Raw genomic sequence first — 19,732 nt, 5'->3', positions numbered from 1 at the left:
GGATGCTAGCTCTTCCAACTAACTTCCAAGAATAACATCAGGGGTGCCTGGCTAGCTCAGTCCGTGGAGCACACAACTCCTGATCTCGGGGTTGTTGAGTTCAAGCCCCATGTTGCACGTGGAGCCTACTTAAAAAGAAAAAGACTAGCATGCAAGACTAATCCTGCCTACGCTCGCTAGCTCTTCCGACTCACACCCAACTGCCTTCTTTCAACCTCACTGCCACCACCGGGCGTATGCCTGCCTTACCTCCAACACCTTCTCTACCTCAAGTCTACCTTCACGGACTACAGTGATCAAAACTGACCACGGAAAGGACAGCCTCACTGCTAACATTAGGACACCTAAACTCTTTCACCTTGACCTTTAAGGACTCCATCCAACCTGTCTTCCTTTCACATATCCCGTGATCCCAGCAGTATCTGCTCACACCCCATTGCCTAGAACACGCTGATCCCTTAACTCTGGACACCTTGCAATCTTGTCCTAGAGTACTCACAGGAATGCCATTATCTGGGCTCCAGTGGTATTTCCCAGGGTCACATGGTAAAGCAAACCTTTTTTAGTCTTTTACATAGGACTGAGCCCTCATAAAAAGGCAGCTTTTCAACCTCTCAAGTGCCTTGCATGCAAAAAGTAATAAACGGTAACTCCTCTGAATCTCCGGTGTCTTAACCATTTTTTTGTAAAACTCCACATGAAGGGGCACCTGGGTGACTCAGTCAGTTAAGCATCTGCCTTCAGCTCAGGTAGCCCCGCTTCAGACTCCCTACCTGGGGCGGGGGGGGGGGGGGGGGGCAGCTTCTCCTCCCTCTGCACCTCTCCCCTGCTCTTATTCTCTCAAATAAAATCTTAAAAAAAAAAACTCCATGGGCGCCTGGGTGGCTCAGTCGGTTAGGTGACTGCCTTCGGCTCAGGTCGTGATCCTGGAGTCCCGGGGTCGAGTCCCACATCGGGCTCCCTGCTCAGCGGGGAGTCTGCTTCTCCCTCTGACCTTCTTCCCTCTCATGCTCTCTACCATTCTCTCTCAATAAATAAAAATCTTTAATAAAAAAAAAAACTCCACATAAAACGGATTCTCAGATGATGGTGCCATAGCTAACACTTTCTTGCACAACAGTTATCCTTAAAATGAGCAGTTACAGGGACACTGGGTGGCTCAGTCCGTTAAGCATCCGCCTTCAGCTCGGGTCATGATTCCAGGGTCCTGGGATTGAGTCCCACATCAGGCTCCTTGCTCAGTGGGGAACCTGCTTCTCCCTCTGCCTGCCACTCCCCCTGCTTATTCTGACAAAATTTTTTTTTTTTTAAAGCAGTTAAAAAACCAACGCAGGCCTGAAGCAAAATAAATGGTTCTAAGAATCTGCTCCCTAGGTTAAAATTTCTTGGGGCCCTTTTCTTTTTTAAGATTTTATTTATTTATTTATTTGACAGAGAGAGAGAGCGCACAAGTAGGCAGAGAGGTAGGGAGAGGGAGAAGCAGCCTCCCCGCTGAGCAAGGAGCCTGATGTGGGGCTTGATCCCAGAACCCTGGGATCATGACCTGAGCCGAAGGCAGCCATTTAACCAACTGAGCCACCCAGGTGCCCCTTTGGGGCCTTTTTTCTTGGGGAGATTGGGGGCAGGGGAGAAGCACGAGAGAACTGAATTTCTTTTTTGTAGTTATCTTATTTAGAGAGCACAAGCAGGGGGAGGGACAGAGGGAGAGTGAGAAAGAGAACCTCAAGCAGACTCCACACTGAGCACAAAGCCTGACACAGGGCTCAGCAGGGGGCTCAATCCCAGATCACAACCTGAACAGAAAGCAAGAGTCAGATGCTTAACCTACTGCACCACCCAAGGTACCCCTGGACAACTGAACTCTGCCCGAAGTCTTTAAGCACAGCACAACATAGTGGTCAAAGATAGAAGTTCTACAGCCAAAGGATACGAACTCCAATCCCTGCTCCACTTCTCATCAGTTTTGAGCCTTAGGGCCAGTTTGTGCCTCAGCATCCCCAACTATAAAGTAGGGATAACAGCAAACTGGTCCATAGCTAGTACACATTAGTGTTAGCAAATATCTCCACTAGGATGTTTTCGTTCCTGAGCTCCCTGATGACTTCACATAAATAACACCTGGGGGGTCCTGGGGGGCTCAGTCGGTTGAGCATCTGCCCTCGGCTCAGGTCATGACCCCAGAGTCCTGGGACTGAGCCCCGCATCGGGCTCCCTGCTCAGGGAGAGCCTGCTTCTCCCTCTCCCTCTGCCTGCTGCTCTCCCTACTTGTGCTGTGTATCTGTCAAATAAATAAAAAACCTTAAAAAAATAAATAAAAAACCACAAATAACACCTGAATCAACTTTTGCTCTAATCTCCAAGCATCCCAAGACTGAAAAAAGAACAAGTAACAGGGGTGCCTGGCTGGCTCAGTTGGTGGAACCTTTTGATCTCACGGCTTTAAGTTTGAGCTCCATGTTGGGTGTAATTACTTAAGAATAAGATCTTTTAAAAAACGGGGGGGGGGGGGCGCGCCTGGGTGGCTCAGTTGGTTAAGCGTCTGCTGGGGTCCTGGGATCAGGCTCCCCACTGAGAACTTCTCCCTCTGCCTGCCGTTCCCCCTGCTTGTGCCTCCCACTCTGACAAAAAAATACAATCTTTTTTAAGATTTTGAGAACAAGCAGTGGGGAGGGACAGGAGGAGAGAGCAGCAGACTCCCTGCTGAGCAGGAAGCCCAACGTGCGGCTCAATCCTAGGACCCCGAGATCAGGACCTGAGCTGGAGGCAGACGCTTAACTCACTGAGCCACCCAGGGGCCCCATAAATAAAATTTTTTAAAAATAAAAAGGAAAAAAGAGAACAAGAACAAAAGCTAGTGTTGGCTAGGCCTGTGCTAATTAGAAAAATCTATAAAGCAGGACCCAACTTTCCATAAGGTGACATTTAGCTTAGCTCCTAGCTAGCGCCATTTATAGTTTTACAGTCAAGTTCCCTTCACAGGAAAAGTAGAGGAAAATAGCAGAAAAGGAAACTCTGCAAAACTTACAAAGTATGGATCTAAGTGTGCAGTTGAACCAGTAACATCAATATTGCCGGAGAACATGTGTGAATTAGAATCCACATGCTAACAAAATTCCCAAATGATTCAATCCACATGCTAACAAAATTCCCAAATGATTCATGTGTTCAACTTAAGACACACTGCTGGAGAGGATCCGGCTCCACCATCTCAGTCTGAGGTTTGCAGAGGCCTTCCTCTATCAGGATGCAGATGTGTTTTACTCATGGAAACAGTACAGAATAGGCCAGCCTTCTCTCAAACTCTGGAAAAATAAAAATAAAAGCCCCGTCAGTCTAGGTCTGACAAGTCCTCACTTCCTAAAGGGGCTGCAGTTGAACCCTAACAACCCCGCGGTGAGCAAGCTCCAGGGCATCGGTGTGGTTGTGCAACACTGCTACCCTGAGGCACGGGTGCAGGATGCCACCTGGAATGCTTGGCTCCAGTTCTCTCAATGTTTCGTCTTTCCATACCCACCCCACTCACCATCCTTGGGACTTCTCCACTTAAAGCCACCTGATTTGGTTCCCACTGCAGGACAGAGAATCCCAAATCCTTAACCTAAGGATAGTCCCGCTCCTCGCTCACCTAGTGGCTCTCAATTGTTCTGTTAAAGGAGCCCTTCTCTCTTGTGCCCCTACGTGGCTGTCAGTTGGGCATCAGCATCAAATTCTTGATTTTGGCTGAGGTCTCCATCTCAAGGTCATGGCCTCCATGCTCTGAGCACTCTGCATGAGATTCTCTCCCTCTGCCCCTCCCCCCAGACTTGCACACGCTCTAAAAATAATCTTAAAAAAAAAAGGCCCTTCTGGCACTACAGCCCCAAATTTTAGGACAAAAGCCACCATCCAAAGAGCAGAGGGAGCACTATTTCCAGAGCCAAACTCCTGCTCCTGAGTACTTCATCTATTCCTACTTTAATACAAAGTTTAGGGGCGCCTGGGTGGCTCAGTTGGTTAAGCGACTGCTTTCGGCTCAGGTCATGATCCTGGAGTCCCGGGATCGAGTCCCGCATCGGGCTCCCTGCTCAGCAGGGAGTCTGCTTCTCCCTCTGACCCTCTTCCCTCTCGTGCTGTCTCTCATTCTCTCCTTTTCGGATAAATAAAATCTTAAAAAAAAAAAAAACAAAACAAATTTAACTGCCTCCAAAAGCTTTTCTAACTACGAACACCAGGGGTTTAGGGACCCAATAATTTCTACGAGCCCTAGTGTCAAATGTGCTGGCAAGATCCACTTGACTTTACTTCTTTGGCTCTTATGTGTCAGCACCATGAGGACTGTATTTCATGAGAGAGGTGAATGAGACAATTTTTAATAAATTTAATAAACAGAGCTCCTGGGTGGCTCAGTTGATTAAGCGACTGCCTTCAGCTCAGGTTATGATCCTGGAGTTCTGGCATCAAGTCCTACATGAAGTTCCCTGCTCAACATGGAGTCAGCTTCTCCCTCTGGCCCTCCCCTCCGCCGCCATGCTCTCTCCCCCCCAAATAAATAAAACATTTAAAAATAAGGGGTGCCTGGGTGGCTCAGTCGTTAAGTGTCTGCCTTCGGCTCAGGTCATGATCCCTGGGTCCTGGGATCGAGTCCCGCATCGGGCTCCCTGCTCCTTGGGAGCCTGCTTCTCCCTCTCCCACTCCCCCTGCTTGTATTCCCTCTCTCTCTCCAACAAATAAAATCTTTAAAAATAATAATAAATTGATTAAGTAATTCTTCAAAGTCTAAAATTATTTCAAAATAGAAAGCAAGAGATGAGAAGCACACCTGGCTGGCTCAGTCAGAAGAGCATGTGACTCCTGATGCATAGGGACTCAAGGCCCCACAATGGGTATAGAGATTACTTAAAAATAAAACTTTTAGGGCACCTGGGTCGCTCAGATGGTTAAGCGTCTGCCTTCAGCTCAGGTCATGATCCCAGGATCCTGGGATCGAGTCCCGCATCGGGCTCCCTGCTCCTTGGGAGCCTGCTTCTCCCTCTGCTTCGAGACTCTCTCTCTCATGAATAAATAAATAAAATCTTTAAAAAAATTAAAAAAATAAAACAAAACAAAACTTTTAAAATAATAAAGAGGAAAGAGGCTAAGTACTGAAAGCTCAAAGGAAGGAAATAATCTGGAAAAACTGGGCAGGAATAGCAGGAATAGTTAGTGCTGGCCAGGTTATTACAAGGGAATGCAAAGAACAGAGAGAGTCCAAATTCCAAAACCCCATGGGTCTCTTATGTTTTCTCACCAATGCGCCTGCAACCAGAGCAAGCTGCTTGGAACCAAACCAACCAATTCCCTCTGCTGGTATTTCCATCTTCACCCACTGTCCTGGAAAAACCCCCAAACTGGATCCACCCACTAGTCCGACACCTGGGACCCTATTTTTCTTTCCCTATTCCCCACTCTGGGGGAATCTGCTGGCCTCCCTCTCCCTCTGCCCCTCCCCCTGCTCATGCTCTTGGCTCTCCTGCTCTCAAAATCTTAAAAAAAAAAAAAAAAAGAGCAAGGCCATCACCAAGCCCTTTTAAGGATGTAAGATTGTAATACTAACAAGTCCCAAGTCAGTCTCAAGCTCGCAAGGAGCTCCAACCTCCTTCACCCCTTGCAGAAGGGATCCAGGAGCCAGAACTGAACCCTAACACTGGAACTCTATTACGTGAAGCAGAAACAAACTTCTCAGAGATATGGATCAGGTTATTAAACCAATCACTTAAGCGAACAGATCAAAGAAATAGCAGATCAAAGAAATATAAAGGCAGCTTGATCACACCACTGCCACAGCCTTAGGCTCTAGAAGAGGCTTCTCACACGTACCAAACTCAATAGCCAAACCAAAGGATTACCTGGGAGAACCTCAGCCATTTTCAACCTATTCTTGGTTACTGAGCACCCCCCAGAGTAGGGAGAGTAAAGCAACGATTTCTTTTGACAAGGCAATCCCTTCCCTGCCTCACAACCAGATTTGATGAAGCATCCTTCTCTAGAGAACACCCTTCAACATACTTGACAACTTTCAACAGAGGAAAGCACTTCCCAAAGAGTCGTCCCAGGAACTCCACAAGCTATGCTTCTGACAGCAAAATACTTTTGCTGTTGCTCTGATTTTTAGTTCTGTGTTAACTAAAATTCATGCTCAACAACTCATTGACAGGTAAAACAAGTCTTCTAAACTCAGACTTGAGAGCTGGGGGAAAAAAAAGTTTTGGGGGTCAGGAAACACATATGGTAAAGTAGAGGGGAAATAACTAAGATTTTAACTCAGTGGCCCTTACCCTTTCTCTTATCTCCCAACACCCTCCTTTGAAAATGGAGGGCCATCCACCACCAATTAAGGCTCCAGCCTAAAATCTCAAAATACCAGATGTCAGCCCTGAGTCGAGGCAGGATACGAAGGTGACACACTGTCTCCTCATAGCACCTATCGACCCATGCCCACCTTCAGGAAAACGGGCGGAGGGGCGCTCACCTTGAAATAGAAGGAGCTACCTCTACCTTCCTTTCCCAGCAAACCTTCTCTTCTTACCATCAATTCATTCCCAACCCTCTTCCCTCAAACTTCGCATCCTCGTAAGACCTAAGCAAACGAAGGTTTTGGGATAGAAGTTTGCCCCCTTAAGAACAATGATTTCAGAATGAAAATGCTAAGAAATGAAAATTAAGTCCTAAGACTAGGCCTCAATCTTGGCTCTACCATTTTCTGATTCTGAGAGCCAAATAACCCATGCATTCCATCTTCTGCCTGTAAAGTGAGTGAGTGAGTGAGGCCACAGAACCTCTGCCATGAAATAGGTACACACTCCTTCCTAAAGGTCCCAAAGACCCGCTTTGGCTAGCTATGTGTGCTGGCCAATCTGAAAACTGCCCCAAAAGCCAATCTAATTTATGTGAGCCCCGCCCTTAGAGAGGTGTCAAAAGAGCCAAGAATCTTAAAGGTAAAACTGATAGAATAAAAAACTAAGACCAACATGTAAATAAACGTGGTAAAAGACAAACTCGCACATAGTTGAACATATTTGGGGCCACAGTCATGACACCACATGTTCTTCACTTACCCCATTCATACATCCAATTTTTGCCATGACAGAAAAGTTTTAATCTCTACTTTCAAAGATGCCACTTGACTTTTTCTCCCCTGGACCAAGTATCAAACACTTTATTCCAGTTCCTGCTAAGCAGGAACAAATTATTCCAGTTCCTGCTAGGCAGGATGATCTGAAAGAAAAAAACTCCCCACATTCCTGACCCAGATATCAATCCTCCAGTGGAGTGAAGAGGGGGAAGAGGAAAAAATTTAACTAAAACGATGGTTTTTAATGGGAACCAGAGGTATGGTTACAATTACATAGTCCGACACAAAAAACCCGTGGGTGATCAGGAGTTGAAAGGTTACAAAATAATGAGGGTAACACTGGGTACAAGAAGAAAAGCTGTTGCAGAACCTCAGGAGCCAAGCTAATACGGCCTCTCCCTGCGATCCTGTCTGTGCTCACCCCTGCAAAAGAGAGTATCTATTAGGTCTGAGTTGCCAACCTCTCCACCCACCCAACCCCCAAAATCTTCCCCTGCTAACCCAACCCCAGGAAAGGTCTCGTCTTCATAAGGATAGAATGTAAATGTGGATCTACAGATTCGTTCTCCAAGATAATCCTCCCACCCCTCCTTCCATACCCCACACTATGGTTATAATCTCAGGTTTCCAATCAAGCCCTCAAAATGTATTTCAATCTTAAGACTCTTACCTGGAGTCCATCTTGCCAGGGCCAAAGCCACCTCTGTCCCCACCACCCCGGCCCCCTCGGAAGCCCCCACGGTCCCCGCCTCGGCCTCGGTAGCCGCCCCGATCATAGCCTCCTCTGCCACCACGACGATCATCTCCATAGTTACCCCCTAGGGCATAAGAAATAGGATAGGTCATATACCCCCCAAATCCCTACCTTCCCTCTAACCTCCCTGCTTAAAGTTAAAGGCTTTCTGGGGCACCTGGGTGGCTCAGTCAGTTAAAGCATCCGATTCTTGGTTTCAGTCAGGTCAGGGAGGGTTTTGAGATGGAGCCCTGCTTCGAGCTCCACACTGATCACGGACACCAAGCGTGGAGTCAGCTTGTCCCTGCCCCTTCCTCCTTCCCCCACCCCCCGCCTATAATAAATAAACAAAACATTAAAAGGGGGGGCTTTGTGGTCCCAACTCCTTTATTACCAGCTCTGTCCCTTCTTACCCATATGAGAGCCTCCCGGTCCCCCTCCTGGGCCATCTGGTTTAGGGGCCTTACATTGGTTGCATTCATTCCTCCAAGAGAAATTCATGTTCTCACATATACTGAGAAAAAAGAAAGAAAATTAGTTTGGAAGGCTGGGAGTAAACAAGACCAAGACGTAGGAGAAGATTCCAGTGACCTTAAAGGTAACAGTGAGGAAACGGGGGCCTCAGAAAGGCAAAAGAGGCTTCTCAGCAGAACCAAGAACAGAAACTACAGATTACTGAACCCAGTCAAGTACCTTTCCCACTGTAACCACCTTAATTAGGTAAGCTCTCAGCCAAATCTGTCCCCATCACAGTGTGACCTTGACCATCCGTTTAGAAAACCTCCCAACTCTGCCACTGTACCAAACAGCACACATTTAAAGGACTAAGAAAAAAAGTTTCACTCACGGATTAGGACACTTCCAGTCACCAGCTCGCTGCTGGCCGCCACCACCACCTCCTCCACTAGGGAATCCTCCCCGGCCACCACCACCACTGCCACCACCTCCATAGCCTCCACGGCCCATGGGTCCTAGTGAAGACAGAAATATGGGTCTGCTCCCCTTACAAGTTTGCTTAGCCTAAACCTAACCTTTTCCTACACAAGCCCTTACCATCCCTCCCCCTCTCCTTACTCTACCCGTCGCCTCTTTATACCGGCAGCAGCACGTAGCTGCTCACCTCCTCGCCCTCGGCCTCCACGACCATTGCCACCACCCCGATTGAAGTCTGCTCGCCGAGTAGCAAATGAGACCTTGATGGGATTCCCAGAGAATTCTTTACCTAATGCAATAAAAAAGATATAAAGAGACCTTTTATTAAGAATTGTGGATCCAAAAGCAAGTTTGGTACAATCAAGAGAAGACTCTACACCTTCCTGAAAAAGTTTGTAATCAGAAGACGTAGAAGCCAAAGACAACAGTTTACCCTTGAACATGGGCTAGAACTTACATGCATATTTTTTTCAATAGAGCACAGCACGTTAAATTTTCTTAAAAACGTCTTAACATTCAATATACAAAACACATGTTTATTGACTCATCAATAAGGCTTCCAGTCAAAAGTAGGCGAATGACTGAGTTTTGGGGAAGTCAAGTTATATGCAGATTTGTAACTGCACAGGGGTTGGGCGGCCCTAAACCCCCGTGTTGTTAAATGGTCAAGTGTATACACTAAAGTAGCAAATAAAAACTGTTGGAAAACGTAAAAGGAACCTTCAAAATGTAACCTGTTTCCCAAGGCTAGTTGCCCTATCCCACCCACCCCCACACCAGCCTCCCTCCCCATACATACCATCAAACCAGTCAATAGCTGCTTTAGCAGAAGGTGGGTCATCAAACGACACTGTTGCCTCTCCCTTCAGCTTGCCCGTTTCCCTGTCTGTGTACAGATTAATCATGGGCTGTCCTGTTTTCTTATTTGTCTGAAAAAAGCAACATGAGATAACGTGAGTCCTACAAGATAGCACCACCCACATTCCACCTTCCTTCTCAAAAACCTGAGGTTTATCATAACCTTATTTCAGCTCCTCTCCTCCCAGTTACTGTTTCCTATATCTCACGTATAACTTGAATTAAAGTCATTACAATGATCTCTCACTTCAATGTTGACCAATAAAACCAAAGAATATAAAACTCAAATTCAAAAGCTTAGGACACTCCCTTCTTTATCAACTGTGCCTTTCTGTGTGAAGATGTGCTTTCCTTTAGAAAATAGCAACATCTAATGTTCTTTCCTCAACAGATTAAGCTAACCATTTTATTTTTACTAATGTACGAAATCCAAAAGCCTGCAGCACTGACACAAAAGAAAACACCATGTTCCACAGTACCTTAATGATACCAATCTGCTTGAAGTAATCAGCCACAGACTCAATTGTAACATTTTCGCCCAAGCCTTGCACGAAGATGGTGTTGTTGTCTGAATTATCCTGTTCTGCTTGAACAACAACAACAAAGTGAATTTGAAGAAAACCAGCAAAGGTAAAAACAATACTGGATAAGAAACCAATCTGATTTAAGGTCAAATGAAAGAAATCCATCTCCCTTCTATTATTTGAGTGCCTGTATGCTAGCCATTTCACAAATTTAAATTTAGTTTTACAACTATCCTTTGAAATGTGTTACTATCCAAAAGAAACCAGGGCTCAGGAGTTCATTGCCTAAGATCACATAGTAAGTACACCAGTGTGTGTCAATTTTCCCAACTGACGACCCAAGGTAAAAAACTTTTACACTAAAACCCAACACACAACCAAGAGAGACTAAATCCTTCCCTTTATGGGTCTCTTGCGTTACTAATTTGGTCACGATCCCCGTTGTTAAAATCCACTGCTTTAAATCAGCAGTACCAGAACATGTCCACAAAGAAATATATCACCATCTCCTAGGACTTGTTAGAAATGCAGCTTATCAGAATGCTCCCAGACCTACTAAGTTGCTGGGGAAAGAAACCATTGAAGAGATTCATTTACAGATCACTGCTAATTTTAACTACACCTAAACCCCCTTCCCTTCATTTTCCTTCTTCTCTACCCTTGCTCTTTTTTTTTTTTTTTAAGATTTTATTTATTACTCTGACAGAGAAAGAGCACAAGCCAAGGGAGGCAGCACACAGAAGGCAAGGAAGAAGCAGACTCCCCGCTGAGCAGAGAGCTTGATGCTGGGCTCCATCCCGGGACCCCAGGATCATGACCTGAGCCAAAGGCAGATGCTTAACCAACTGAGCCACCCAGGTGCCCCTCTTCTTTTTTGTTTTTAAAGACCGTATTTGTTTATTTGACAGAACGCGCGCGCGCACAGATGCAAAAACGGGGAGAGAAGCAGGCTTCCCCCGGAGCAGGGAGCTCAATGCAGGGCTGACCCCAGGACCTGGAATCATGACCTGAGCAGAAGGCAGACGTTTAACAACTGAGCCACCCAGGCGCCCCTCTACCCCTACTCTTTCAGATCCCTGAAGTGTCAAAGAACAGCCAAGAAAAATCCCAATACCACATTAGCCATTCTTTCATGCCAGCTGTGGACTCACCAGAGTCATGACGTGATCCCTGGTCCCGAGGGCCTTAAGTGACATGAAAAAAAAAAAAACAAACAAGGAAAGAGAAGCTGTTAGTCAACACGGAGAGACAAACAAGGAAAAAATTTAACACCAATCCAAACTCTTGCAAAATTATCAGGTAAGTGCTCACAGCCTCATCCAAACCCTGTCCTGGGTTGCCTGCCCAGAGAAAATCCTAGACAGGGCTGGGGAAGACACAGGCCCCTTTTCTTAAGATCTGTATGTAACTTGAGTCCCCACAGGGACAACTCCACACTTCAGAAAATTCTGCCGCCCCCAGCTCAGGCTGGGAAATGTCCTCAGCACAGACTGGGGGGGGTCAGGAGGGAGACCCATTGCAGTTAACAAAACCAACTCATCGCTTGGCCCTATTCTCTCACCCCAGAGAGAAATGGGCTCACCACCAGCAATGTGATATGCATCCATCCAGTTTCTCCAAACTTTAACACCAAAGACACTTATCCCTTGTGGAACAATTTTTAATTTCATCTTTACAAACCATTCTTAAAACCATGTTGATTCCCCAACCACATAAAAATAAAAAAACATACATAATAACTATTGTTATTTTTAAAGCATGTCCCAGGGAACAGACCAGAAATCTTATTTCCATAATGTAGCCTCTATTTTTTTTCCAGAGACCATCTTTGACCAAAGTTTATCTGAATTCACCATATATGTTGTACCCACACTCAATGACACCTAAGTCATGAACCCGAGCCTTTGGCTTTAAATGTTGAGACAAATCAAGAAACCTTTTTGTTAGTTAACCAAACCAGAAAAGTTCCAGCTTACTGGGAGACTTCTCAAATTTGCCATTTTTCCATGAATTCAGTTTGTGCTGTTAAGACCTGGTTATTTCCCATGAGCCACACATGCTCCCAACCTTTCTTGTAGTAGTCCACACCTTCCTTCCCAGAGCTAGTTTCTATTTGCCCATCTGAGTTGAGTTTAAGTACATAGACGTAGAATTGCATTGACACCATTCAGCATTTAATATATAAATATATACCAACTTCACCATCCTCAGGGCAGGGCAGCATTTCACATCCCCCTTCCAGAATTAAAACATTTGGAGGTTGTTACACACACACACACACACACACACACACACACACACACACACACACACACACAGCCTTGGACACAGTGATCAAAAGGATCCTAAAGCCAAGTTGGCACCACGTGTTCCAGCACACACTCTCCAGTTTCTCATAATGGTGGGTCACTAAGTGCCAGGGGTGGCAACACTCCTGTCAGAGGCCTACTAAACTCCTTATTAACCTGGGTCAAACCAATTTGGCACCAGACGACTGCTGAGTCTTACCCCGCCTGCCTCCAGGTTAGCACACATCTGGCAGCAGGTGGAATTCTACCCCACCCCTTTCTGGAGGTGGTTCTGGACACTTCAAAACCTTTGACACTTAAAACACGCTAAGACATCTGCAAATGAACAATCAGACAAAGCATTGCTGGGAGTTGGGAATTTTGGAAACTCTGTTCACTTACCACCAAATTTATTGAAGCCACCACGGTCACTTCCGCTGGAGAAGACAAGTTAGAAGAAAGGACATGAAGCTTCCAACGGCTACAAAAGGGCGTTTTTTGATTTTGTTTAACATTCCCCAAACATGGGTAGGTGTTTTGGGAAAAAGATACAAGTGACTACTAAAATACATTCCCCTTCCTGACCACCCCTTGTCTGACCTTTGAGCGTGTCACACACACGTGTGCAATTTCTCAGACACAGTTTTTAAGGATTTTGCTTTTAAGAGGTTATATATCTATTTCCTCTGGAAAAAAAAATGACCCATTTTCCTTGGTCGTTCTTCCGATGTAGCAGGTGTTTTTTCCTCTTGTTGCGAGTGGTTGACAACCCAGTAGTTGGTTTAAAAACCCTACCCCCAATTCACCCAGAAGACATTTCACACCAGGCTGGGGTAGCCCTGAACACACTTTTGTGATTTTTGCTTTGAAAGCAGCAAGCAGACCCAACCCCATTCCATAAAAAGTCAAAACCAAAGGCAATTTCCCCTTAAAGCAAGACAAACTTAGCTAAGCCCTATCCTAACTACTGAGCTGTTTTTGATCTCCCCCCACCCCCGGGGTCACCCCTTCTACACTGCGAGAAGAGCGGAGTATTTTGCAATGTCACCTTTCATACCTGTGGCACATAAAATGCAGAGCAAGTTAACAGTCACATAACAGTTGTTTTTCTTTTTAAAGTTTTGCATTAAACACACGCACACAACAGAGTTTTCCTTATTTTTGTGCAGTTTTTGAGATTGCCCCCACCCACCTCTGAATACTTACCATACACAAACTCTCATTTAAAAAACCTACTTTTTCCAAAAAAGGAGTAACACACTGACATTCCTCCCCTTTCCAAAGGGAGACAGAGGAGGGTCCTTCAAATCGTATTTACCAACAGATTTGACCAATGCTTTAACATCAAATCTAAGGTTTTACTTCAAATCAACTACAGCGGGAAGGGGAAGAAAGAGAAGGTCCAGCTGGACAAGTAACCAGGGGAGGGGGACAGTGGAGCAAATAGATCGGATACCACTGTCAAGCATATTTTGTCCAAAAGGTCTGCACACTTCAGACAGCCCCATAAACCAACTCACACACAAAATCATTACTGCCAGTCAAATTACTGCAAATCAAGCTCATGGATTCAAATGACTACAGAATACGGGAAGAGTAGCCAACTCCTGGAAGCTGAAGTCATCAGGTTAAGCATTAACAACTCCTTTAGAGGACACATGGGAAGACATGTAACAAGTTTCCCTATTACCAGGAGTGGGATCATCGGTTTTCCTTGCACAGAAAGAAAACTTTACTTCCACGTTTCTTGCCTAGGATATCAATGACTCCCAATCCATATACACCTATGTATTTTTTTCCTTTTTCTTTGGAAATACAAATGTCAGTACTCAAATCTCTATTCAGAGGTCAATAGAGGTGTGGGTGAGAGTTCAGGCTCCCAAATTCTCACAAAAAAAAAAAAATGGGGATGTACAAAGAAACCATCAATACCCCCAACTCCAAGCCCTCCTAGAACTAACCATGCACTAAGAAACTGAGCTTCAAAGGAGATTCATGCAACCCTCCACACTCCCCACTGATGTTACTCCCTAGCTCACAAGAACACCTACCCCATGCCGCCTCTGCCTCCACGGCCACCTCCACGACCTCTGGGTTCATAGCCACCGCTGCTGCGGTTGTAACCACCGCCACCGCCCCGGCCGCGGCCCCCACGGTCCTGCTGGCCTCCCCCGTAGCCACCGCCTCCACCACTCTGGTCCTGATTGCCATAACCGCCGCCACCACCACTCATGGAGGACTGATCTTGGCCATAGTTACCTGTAAGAAAAGGAATTTTTTAAAGAAAAAACGCACACGGCATTAAACAGTGCCAAAAGATAAAAGACAATGAAAATAAAGACAGCTAAGAAACAAGAAAGCAAAATTTTTAAGAACCTTTTAGGGCAAGAGGCCAAGCAGTGTATATAAACCTCTACAGAAAATAGGGATGAGACAAAGCTGAAGACCCCTCACCTCCACCACCCCCTCCGCCACCACCTCCACTGCTACTGTTGTACTGGTTCTGCTGTCCATAGCCTTGAGGGGGATTATAGGAGCTTTGCTGCTGTCCATAGCCTGGCTGCTGTCCACTATAGGTAGACTGCTGGCCATAGCCCCCACTCTGGGGCTGCCCGTAGCCGCTGCTCTGAGAACCACTACCGTAACTAAAGAAAAAGAAAAAAAAAAAAAAACAGAATCATAATGCCAGCATGTCTAAAACTTCGTGTTTGGCACATTCCATTCTCTGTACCCAACCCCCATTTCAAAGACTCCTCCCCCCTCCCTCCACCATTACTCCTAATTGTTCCTGTTGCTGAGCACATCATTCCTTATCAAATTTCAGCCCTAACCATATTCCAGGCCTCCCTCCCCCAAAACTCCTTACCTTCCCGAAGTGCTGCTAGGAGCTGGCTGCTGGCCATAGCCAGGATAAGAGGACTGTTGCCCATAAGATGACTGAGAACTCTGGCTACTGCCATAGCCACCGGTTGAGCCATATCCCTGGGGACCTGACTGAGTGCCATAGCCTGCTAGAAAGAAAAGAAAAGAAATCCCAAAGACTATGAAAAAAAAAAAAAAAGGCAGAGAACAGGTTGAAGAAAACATTATGTGCTACCTAACGCTACCCGTACTTCAAAAGTCAAAGCTGCTTGGAAATCTTTTAAATCTTGGTCAAAGATGCCCTTCCCCTTCCAGCCTAAGGCTAATAATCTAACTTCTACCAACTTCGGAGTGCCAGTCGCATCCCACCTATCCCAAAGCCAGTCTCCAGGACTACTACGAATCCTAACTCATAACCCAGGAGAGTCTTGTTCATTAACAGCATTTTAACCTGCTCACAGATGTGTAATACAAGTAAGACAACCCACATTATTTACATATCAGGATCTCAGGGCAAATTCCACCCCTTGTGTATCATCATGATATACACAAACATCTTAAAGCAAATCATCCCCTCCCTGTATGAGAAGTCTAAAACTCGCCCTTTACAGAATACTCCCCCCCCACATTTCATTGTCATGCTGAGGGAAAATGGAGAAAAGGAGAGCATGAACAGAAAGGTAGAAAGTCAAAAATAAAAAGAACCAGAATTACAAGCCAATTAAGTATTTGTTTGAAAAGATTCACACTCCACAAAGTTTTAAGGATTACAGACTAATTAAAGGAAAAGACTGTTTCAACATTTCACCACGGTTTAAGATTAAGAAAAGCTACATTCAAAAAGAGCAGGAAGAGGCGGGGTAACCCAGTAAAAGAGACTCACTGTTCTGGGTCTGTCCGTAAGAAGAACCATAGCTGCTCTGGCCATAGCCTGAAGTGTCTGCTGACTGGCCATAACCACTGTAACTCTGCTGTCCATAGGGCTGACTGCTCTGCTGGGAATAGCCCTGCCCAGGCTGGGTGGGGTAGGCCCCATAGCTGGGAAAAAAAAAAAAACAGTGCAATCAGGAAAAGATACCTTAGCCACCCCTTACCACTCTACAAACTAGAAGCCATGAAATGACAACTCACCTTTGGGTTGCTTGTTGGGTATAGTCTGCAAAAGAAAATACAATTACATTACCTTCAGTCATCCCTGAGAGTAGAATAGAATTAAATTTCTTAACTCAGGCCCTGGGGCCTCCAGATAATATCAACTATGTTGCAACAAAGGCAAAAATTCCCTTGTGAGAGGAAGGACAAGCTGGCAAGTCACAATCGAGTTTTCTTACAGTGAAATAAAAACCGAACTTCTACAAACACCCGATTTTTACTATTGGAAAAAAACACTGGAATCTTGGTGGGAAAACTACATTTTCTGCAAATTCAACTGATGTCAGGAACTGCACCAATCTACACATTTACCCACTCTGTAGAAAGGTATCACCAACAGTCAAGCTAATGTCACAAACTTACTTAAGTGGGACATTTTAATGCAAGCTGGAGGCAGCAATGATGGGGATGTGGCCCCCAATCTCTCAACCAAGGCCCGAAGAACAGGTGCGTCTCAAATGAGGGCATTCTTCACCCCTTGCCCCATCTTGGAGAATGGCAAAATGGGCTTTTAGTGCAAAGTCAGGTAACCAAGAGAACTCTCTGAACCCAAATGACAGGGATCATCAGAGAGTTCGCCTTGGGGAGGCCAATCAACTGGTACTCAAGTCCCGAGCCCCGTGGCTCTAAATGATTCCGTTTTCTCATCTACCTTGCCTTCCCCGAGGCTGTGGGGAGTGTTGGCAAAACAAAGATAGCGAAAGCGCTTTTACATCGCCCCACTGAAGGAGCACCAGTCAGATCAACTCATCTCCTCAGGACAGGAAACGAGGCGCTTCCCCCGCAGGAAAAGGGCAAAGGACCGGGAGAGGGTGTGGCCTCGGGTGGCCGATCCTTTCGGTTCCCACCTCAGAAAGCGGAAATTTAGGCGGGAAAACCCTCGGGCCCGGTCCCAAGTCCGTTAGACGACCCCTTAGGGCCTCCCCCAAACCGTTAAGCGGGCGCACGGCCCCGATCCCGAGCCTCCGCCCCCGGCCGCGTGGCAACCGAGGCGGGAACCAGGCTGTCCCGCCCCTTCCCGAGGGACCCCGGGGGCGAGGCCCACACCGGACGCGCGCAGCGGAGTCTCCAGCGGAGGGTATCGCGACAAAAAACAGGGCTAACACGAGGCGGGAGGGGGTTCGCGCCGCGAGAAAGGGGGGAGGGGCCAACAGAGCGCGTGCGCGCACCGAGTGCCCGGATGCAGCACTGCGACAAAGCGGGCCCGAGCTCGCGGCCAGGAACGAGGGGAAAAAAAGCCTTCGGGATCGAGCATTTCCATCTGTGTCTCACGTTTCAAATCACCAAGAAGCGTCCCTCTTAAATCTCATCTCAAGTAAAGGGACTGCGAAGGCAAGATCCCCCTACCCGGCGAAAGGCGCCAGAGGAGCGAAACAAAATGGCGACATGCGCCTCCCTCCTTCCACCCCTCTCGCTGCTTCCCGCCACAGTGGTGCGAGAAGACCCTACACGCGATCACCGCCCAGCTCCCACCGAAAAACAAAAGCCCAGCTGGGAGGGAGCGAAGCCCCAGGCCGGCACGCCAACGCCGCCTCGCGCCCTTACATACCGTTTGAGGCCATGTCCGCGCACGCGCGCACAGGCCGACAAGCAACAAGATTCCAACACCACGGAGCACCGACGCCTCGAGGACTGAGCAGCCCCGCCTCCTGCGTCGAGGTTTATGTACGCCTCCCCGCCTACGCACCGCGGAGGAACGCACCAAATGTGGAAAGGAGAGGGGGGGAGCATGGCCGGACTCCTACAACTCTTCAGGGATTATAGAGGATCCTAACAGACAGAGGGGAAGCATATTAACTAATAACCTTCTAAGTAACATGTGTAATCCTATTTTTTTTGGCAAAGCACTCTGACTCGCCCTGCAGGACTAGCCCACGATTCACCTCCACCGCTATAAAGGTATGGTACAGTCTGATTACCCTCTGGGGGCGGAGCGAGGGGCCCAGGGCGTCTGCGGACGCAACTCTAGTCAAAGCCGGGAGTCGCAGGGCGGGAACCGAAATCTTTCTGGCTGGCCCCTTTCACTGGGCCCCACTTTCACTCAGGATGGCAAGCCCCTGCGCTCCACTGCCCTTCTACTGCACCAGACGCTTGGCCCCTCCGGCTCCAACCTCCCTCTCTGGCTGGAACGTTCCTCCCCCGACAGCACAAACCCCGCGTCTTGGTTTCCACTTCGTCGGCTTTCGGGGCTGCGTTTCCTTGGTCCCTACCAGGATTTGTGGATTGTGAGGGTTGACCTAAAAGAAGACCTGGAGTTTAGCCCCGACCCCTGGGTCCTAATCTGGTCCAGCACTGATCGCCCACCAAGCCCTCTCGGCTTTGCTTTTGACTAGCGGTGGGCCTGGAAAACCCAGGCTCTCTGAACCTCAGAGAGGGTTGAGATTAGATTAGGGGGTCTCCTTACTCCTTTTACTGATAAAGAGCTTTTTATTTTCCTAAAGCCCTACCAAGGAATCAGTGTGGAGATCCACTAATGACTGATATTTATAGAGAGTTTAAGTGGTTTCAAAATGTACAATCAGGGGAGCCTGGCTGGCTCAGTCAGTGGAGCGTGTGACTTGATGTCCGGGTTATGAGTTCCAGCCCCATGTTGGGTGTAGAGATTACTCAAAAATAAAATCTTTAGGGGCACCTGGGTGGCTTAGTGGTGAAGCATTGGACTCTTGGTTTCCACTCAGGTGGTGAGATAGAGCCCCGCATTTTCTCCTCACTCAGCCAGAGTCAGATTGAGATTCCCTCTCCCTCTGCCCCTCTCCCCTGTTTGTGTGCCTGCTCATGTGCTCTCTCTCTCTCAAATAAATGAATAAAATCTTTAAAAAAAGGGGATAATTGCTCTCCCTTCACCATCTTGTGAAGAAAGTAAAGGTATCTCTATTTTATAGACAAGAAACATGAGACTAAGGCCAAGTGCGATCCAGATTGTAGAGTGGCTGAGGGTTTGACCTGATTCCAGTCCAGGTCTGTGTGGCTGCAAAACACTGTTTTTGTTGGTTACATGAACGCTTTGCAGTGTTCTGAAGCCTGTTCACTCCCTGTGAGAACAAGGACAAAAAATGAAATTCAAATTTAACTTGCAACTTGCGTTCTAATCAGCCTGGCCTAGAGAAGGAAATTTTAAAGTATTAAATAAGACAAATGAAGTTATTCCTGCTACACCTGCCATGCAGATTTTCCTTCTCAAATTACCTTTGACCTGGGTTCCAGAAATTCTTTTGTAGGTTTGACACTTTTTCCTAGAGAAACGATTGAGGACTATGCCCTAGGCCTGCCCGCAAACTTCTACTAAAATTCC

At 46.8% G+C, this 19,732-nt stretch overlaps 1 protein-coding gene across 3 annotated transcripts; it reads right to left on the bottom strand.

Annotated features, from left to right (window-relative positions):
• Positions 1 to 7,156: 7,156 nt before the first annotated feature.
• FUS (FUS RNA binding protein) lies at positions 7,157 to 18,062 on the bottom strand. Of its 3 annotated transcripts, none has more exons than XM_088029099.1 (15): positions 17,990 to 18,062; positions 16,420 to 16,444; positions 16,172 to 16,326; positions 15,293 to 15,437; positions 14,881 to 15,071; positions 14,478 to 14,685; positions 12,829 to 12,863; positions 11,290 to 11,322; positions 10,094 to 10,200; positions 9,556 to 9,685; positions 8,944 to 9,045; positions 8,671 to 8,794; positions 8,237 to 8,337; positions 7,761 to 7,908; positions 7,157 to 7,513 (listed from the first exon to the last, which is right to left on the bottom strand). In XM_088029099.1, the coding sequence occupies exons 1-15, from the start codon at positions 18,000 to 18,002 to the stop codon at positions 7,474 to 7,476; spliced, it is 1,557 nt and encodes a 518-aa protein (XP_087885225.1). In that variant the 5' UTR covers positions 18,003 to 18,062; the 3' UTR covers positions 7,157 to 7,473. The 3 variants fall into 3 exon arrangements, with proteins under 3 accessions (XP_087885225.1, XP_027965774.1, XP_027965775.1); XM_028109973.2 differs by having other exon boundaries at positions 10,094 to 10,197; XM_028109974.2 differs by having other exon boundaries at positions 10,094 to 10,197; positions 15,293 to 15,434.
• Positions 18,063 to 19,732: the final 1,670 nt, after the last annotated feature.

Source organism: Eumetopias jubatus, unplaced genomic scaffold, assembly GCF_037043125.1.
Source record: "Eumetopias jubatus isolate StellerSeaLion01/CBP00866 unplaced genomic scaffold, mEumJub1_p1.0 scaffold_12, whole genome shotgun sequence".
Taxonomy (NCBI): Eukaryota; Metazoa; Chordata; class Mammalia; order Carnivora; family Otariidae; genus Eumetopias; species Eumetopias jubatus.
Note: the sequence above shows the minus strand (reverse complement) of the source record. Positions and strands in the feature narration are given on the sequence as shown.

Coding starts and splice junctions, on each gene's coding strand:
- FUS (XM_088029099.1), bottom strand. Junction 11,323..12,828: donor TGGCTTCAATAAATTTGGTG/GTAAGTGAACAG, acceptor ATGTCACTTAAG/GCCCTCGGGACCAGGGATCA. Junction 7,909..8,236: donor ACCGGGAGGCTCTCATATGG/GTAAGAAGGGAC, acceptor CTTATGCCCTAG/GGGGTAACTATGGAGATGAT.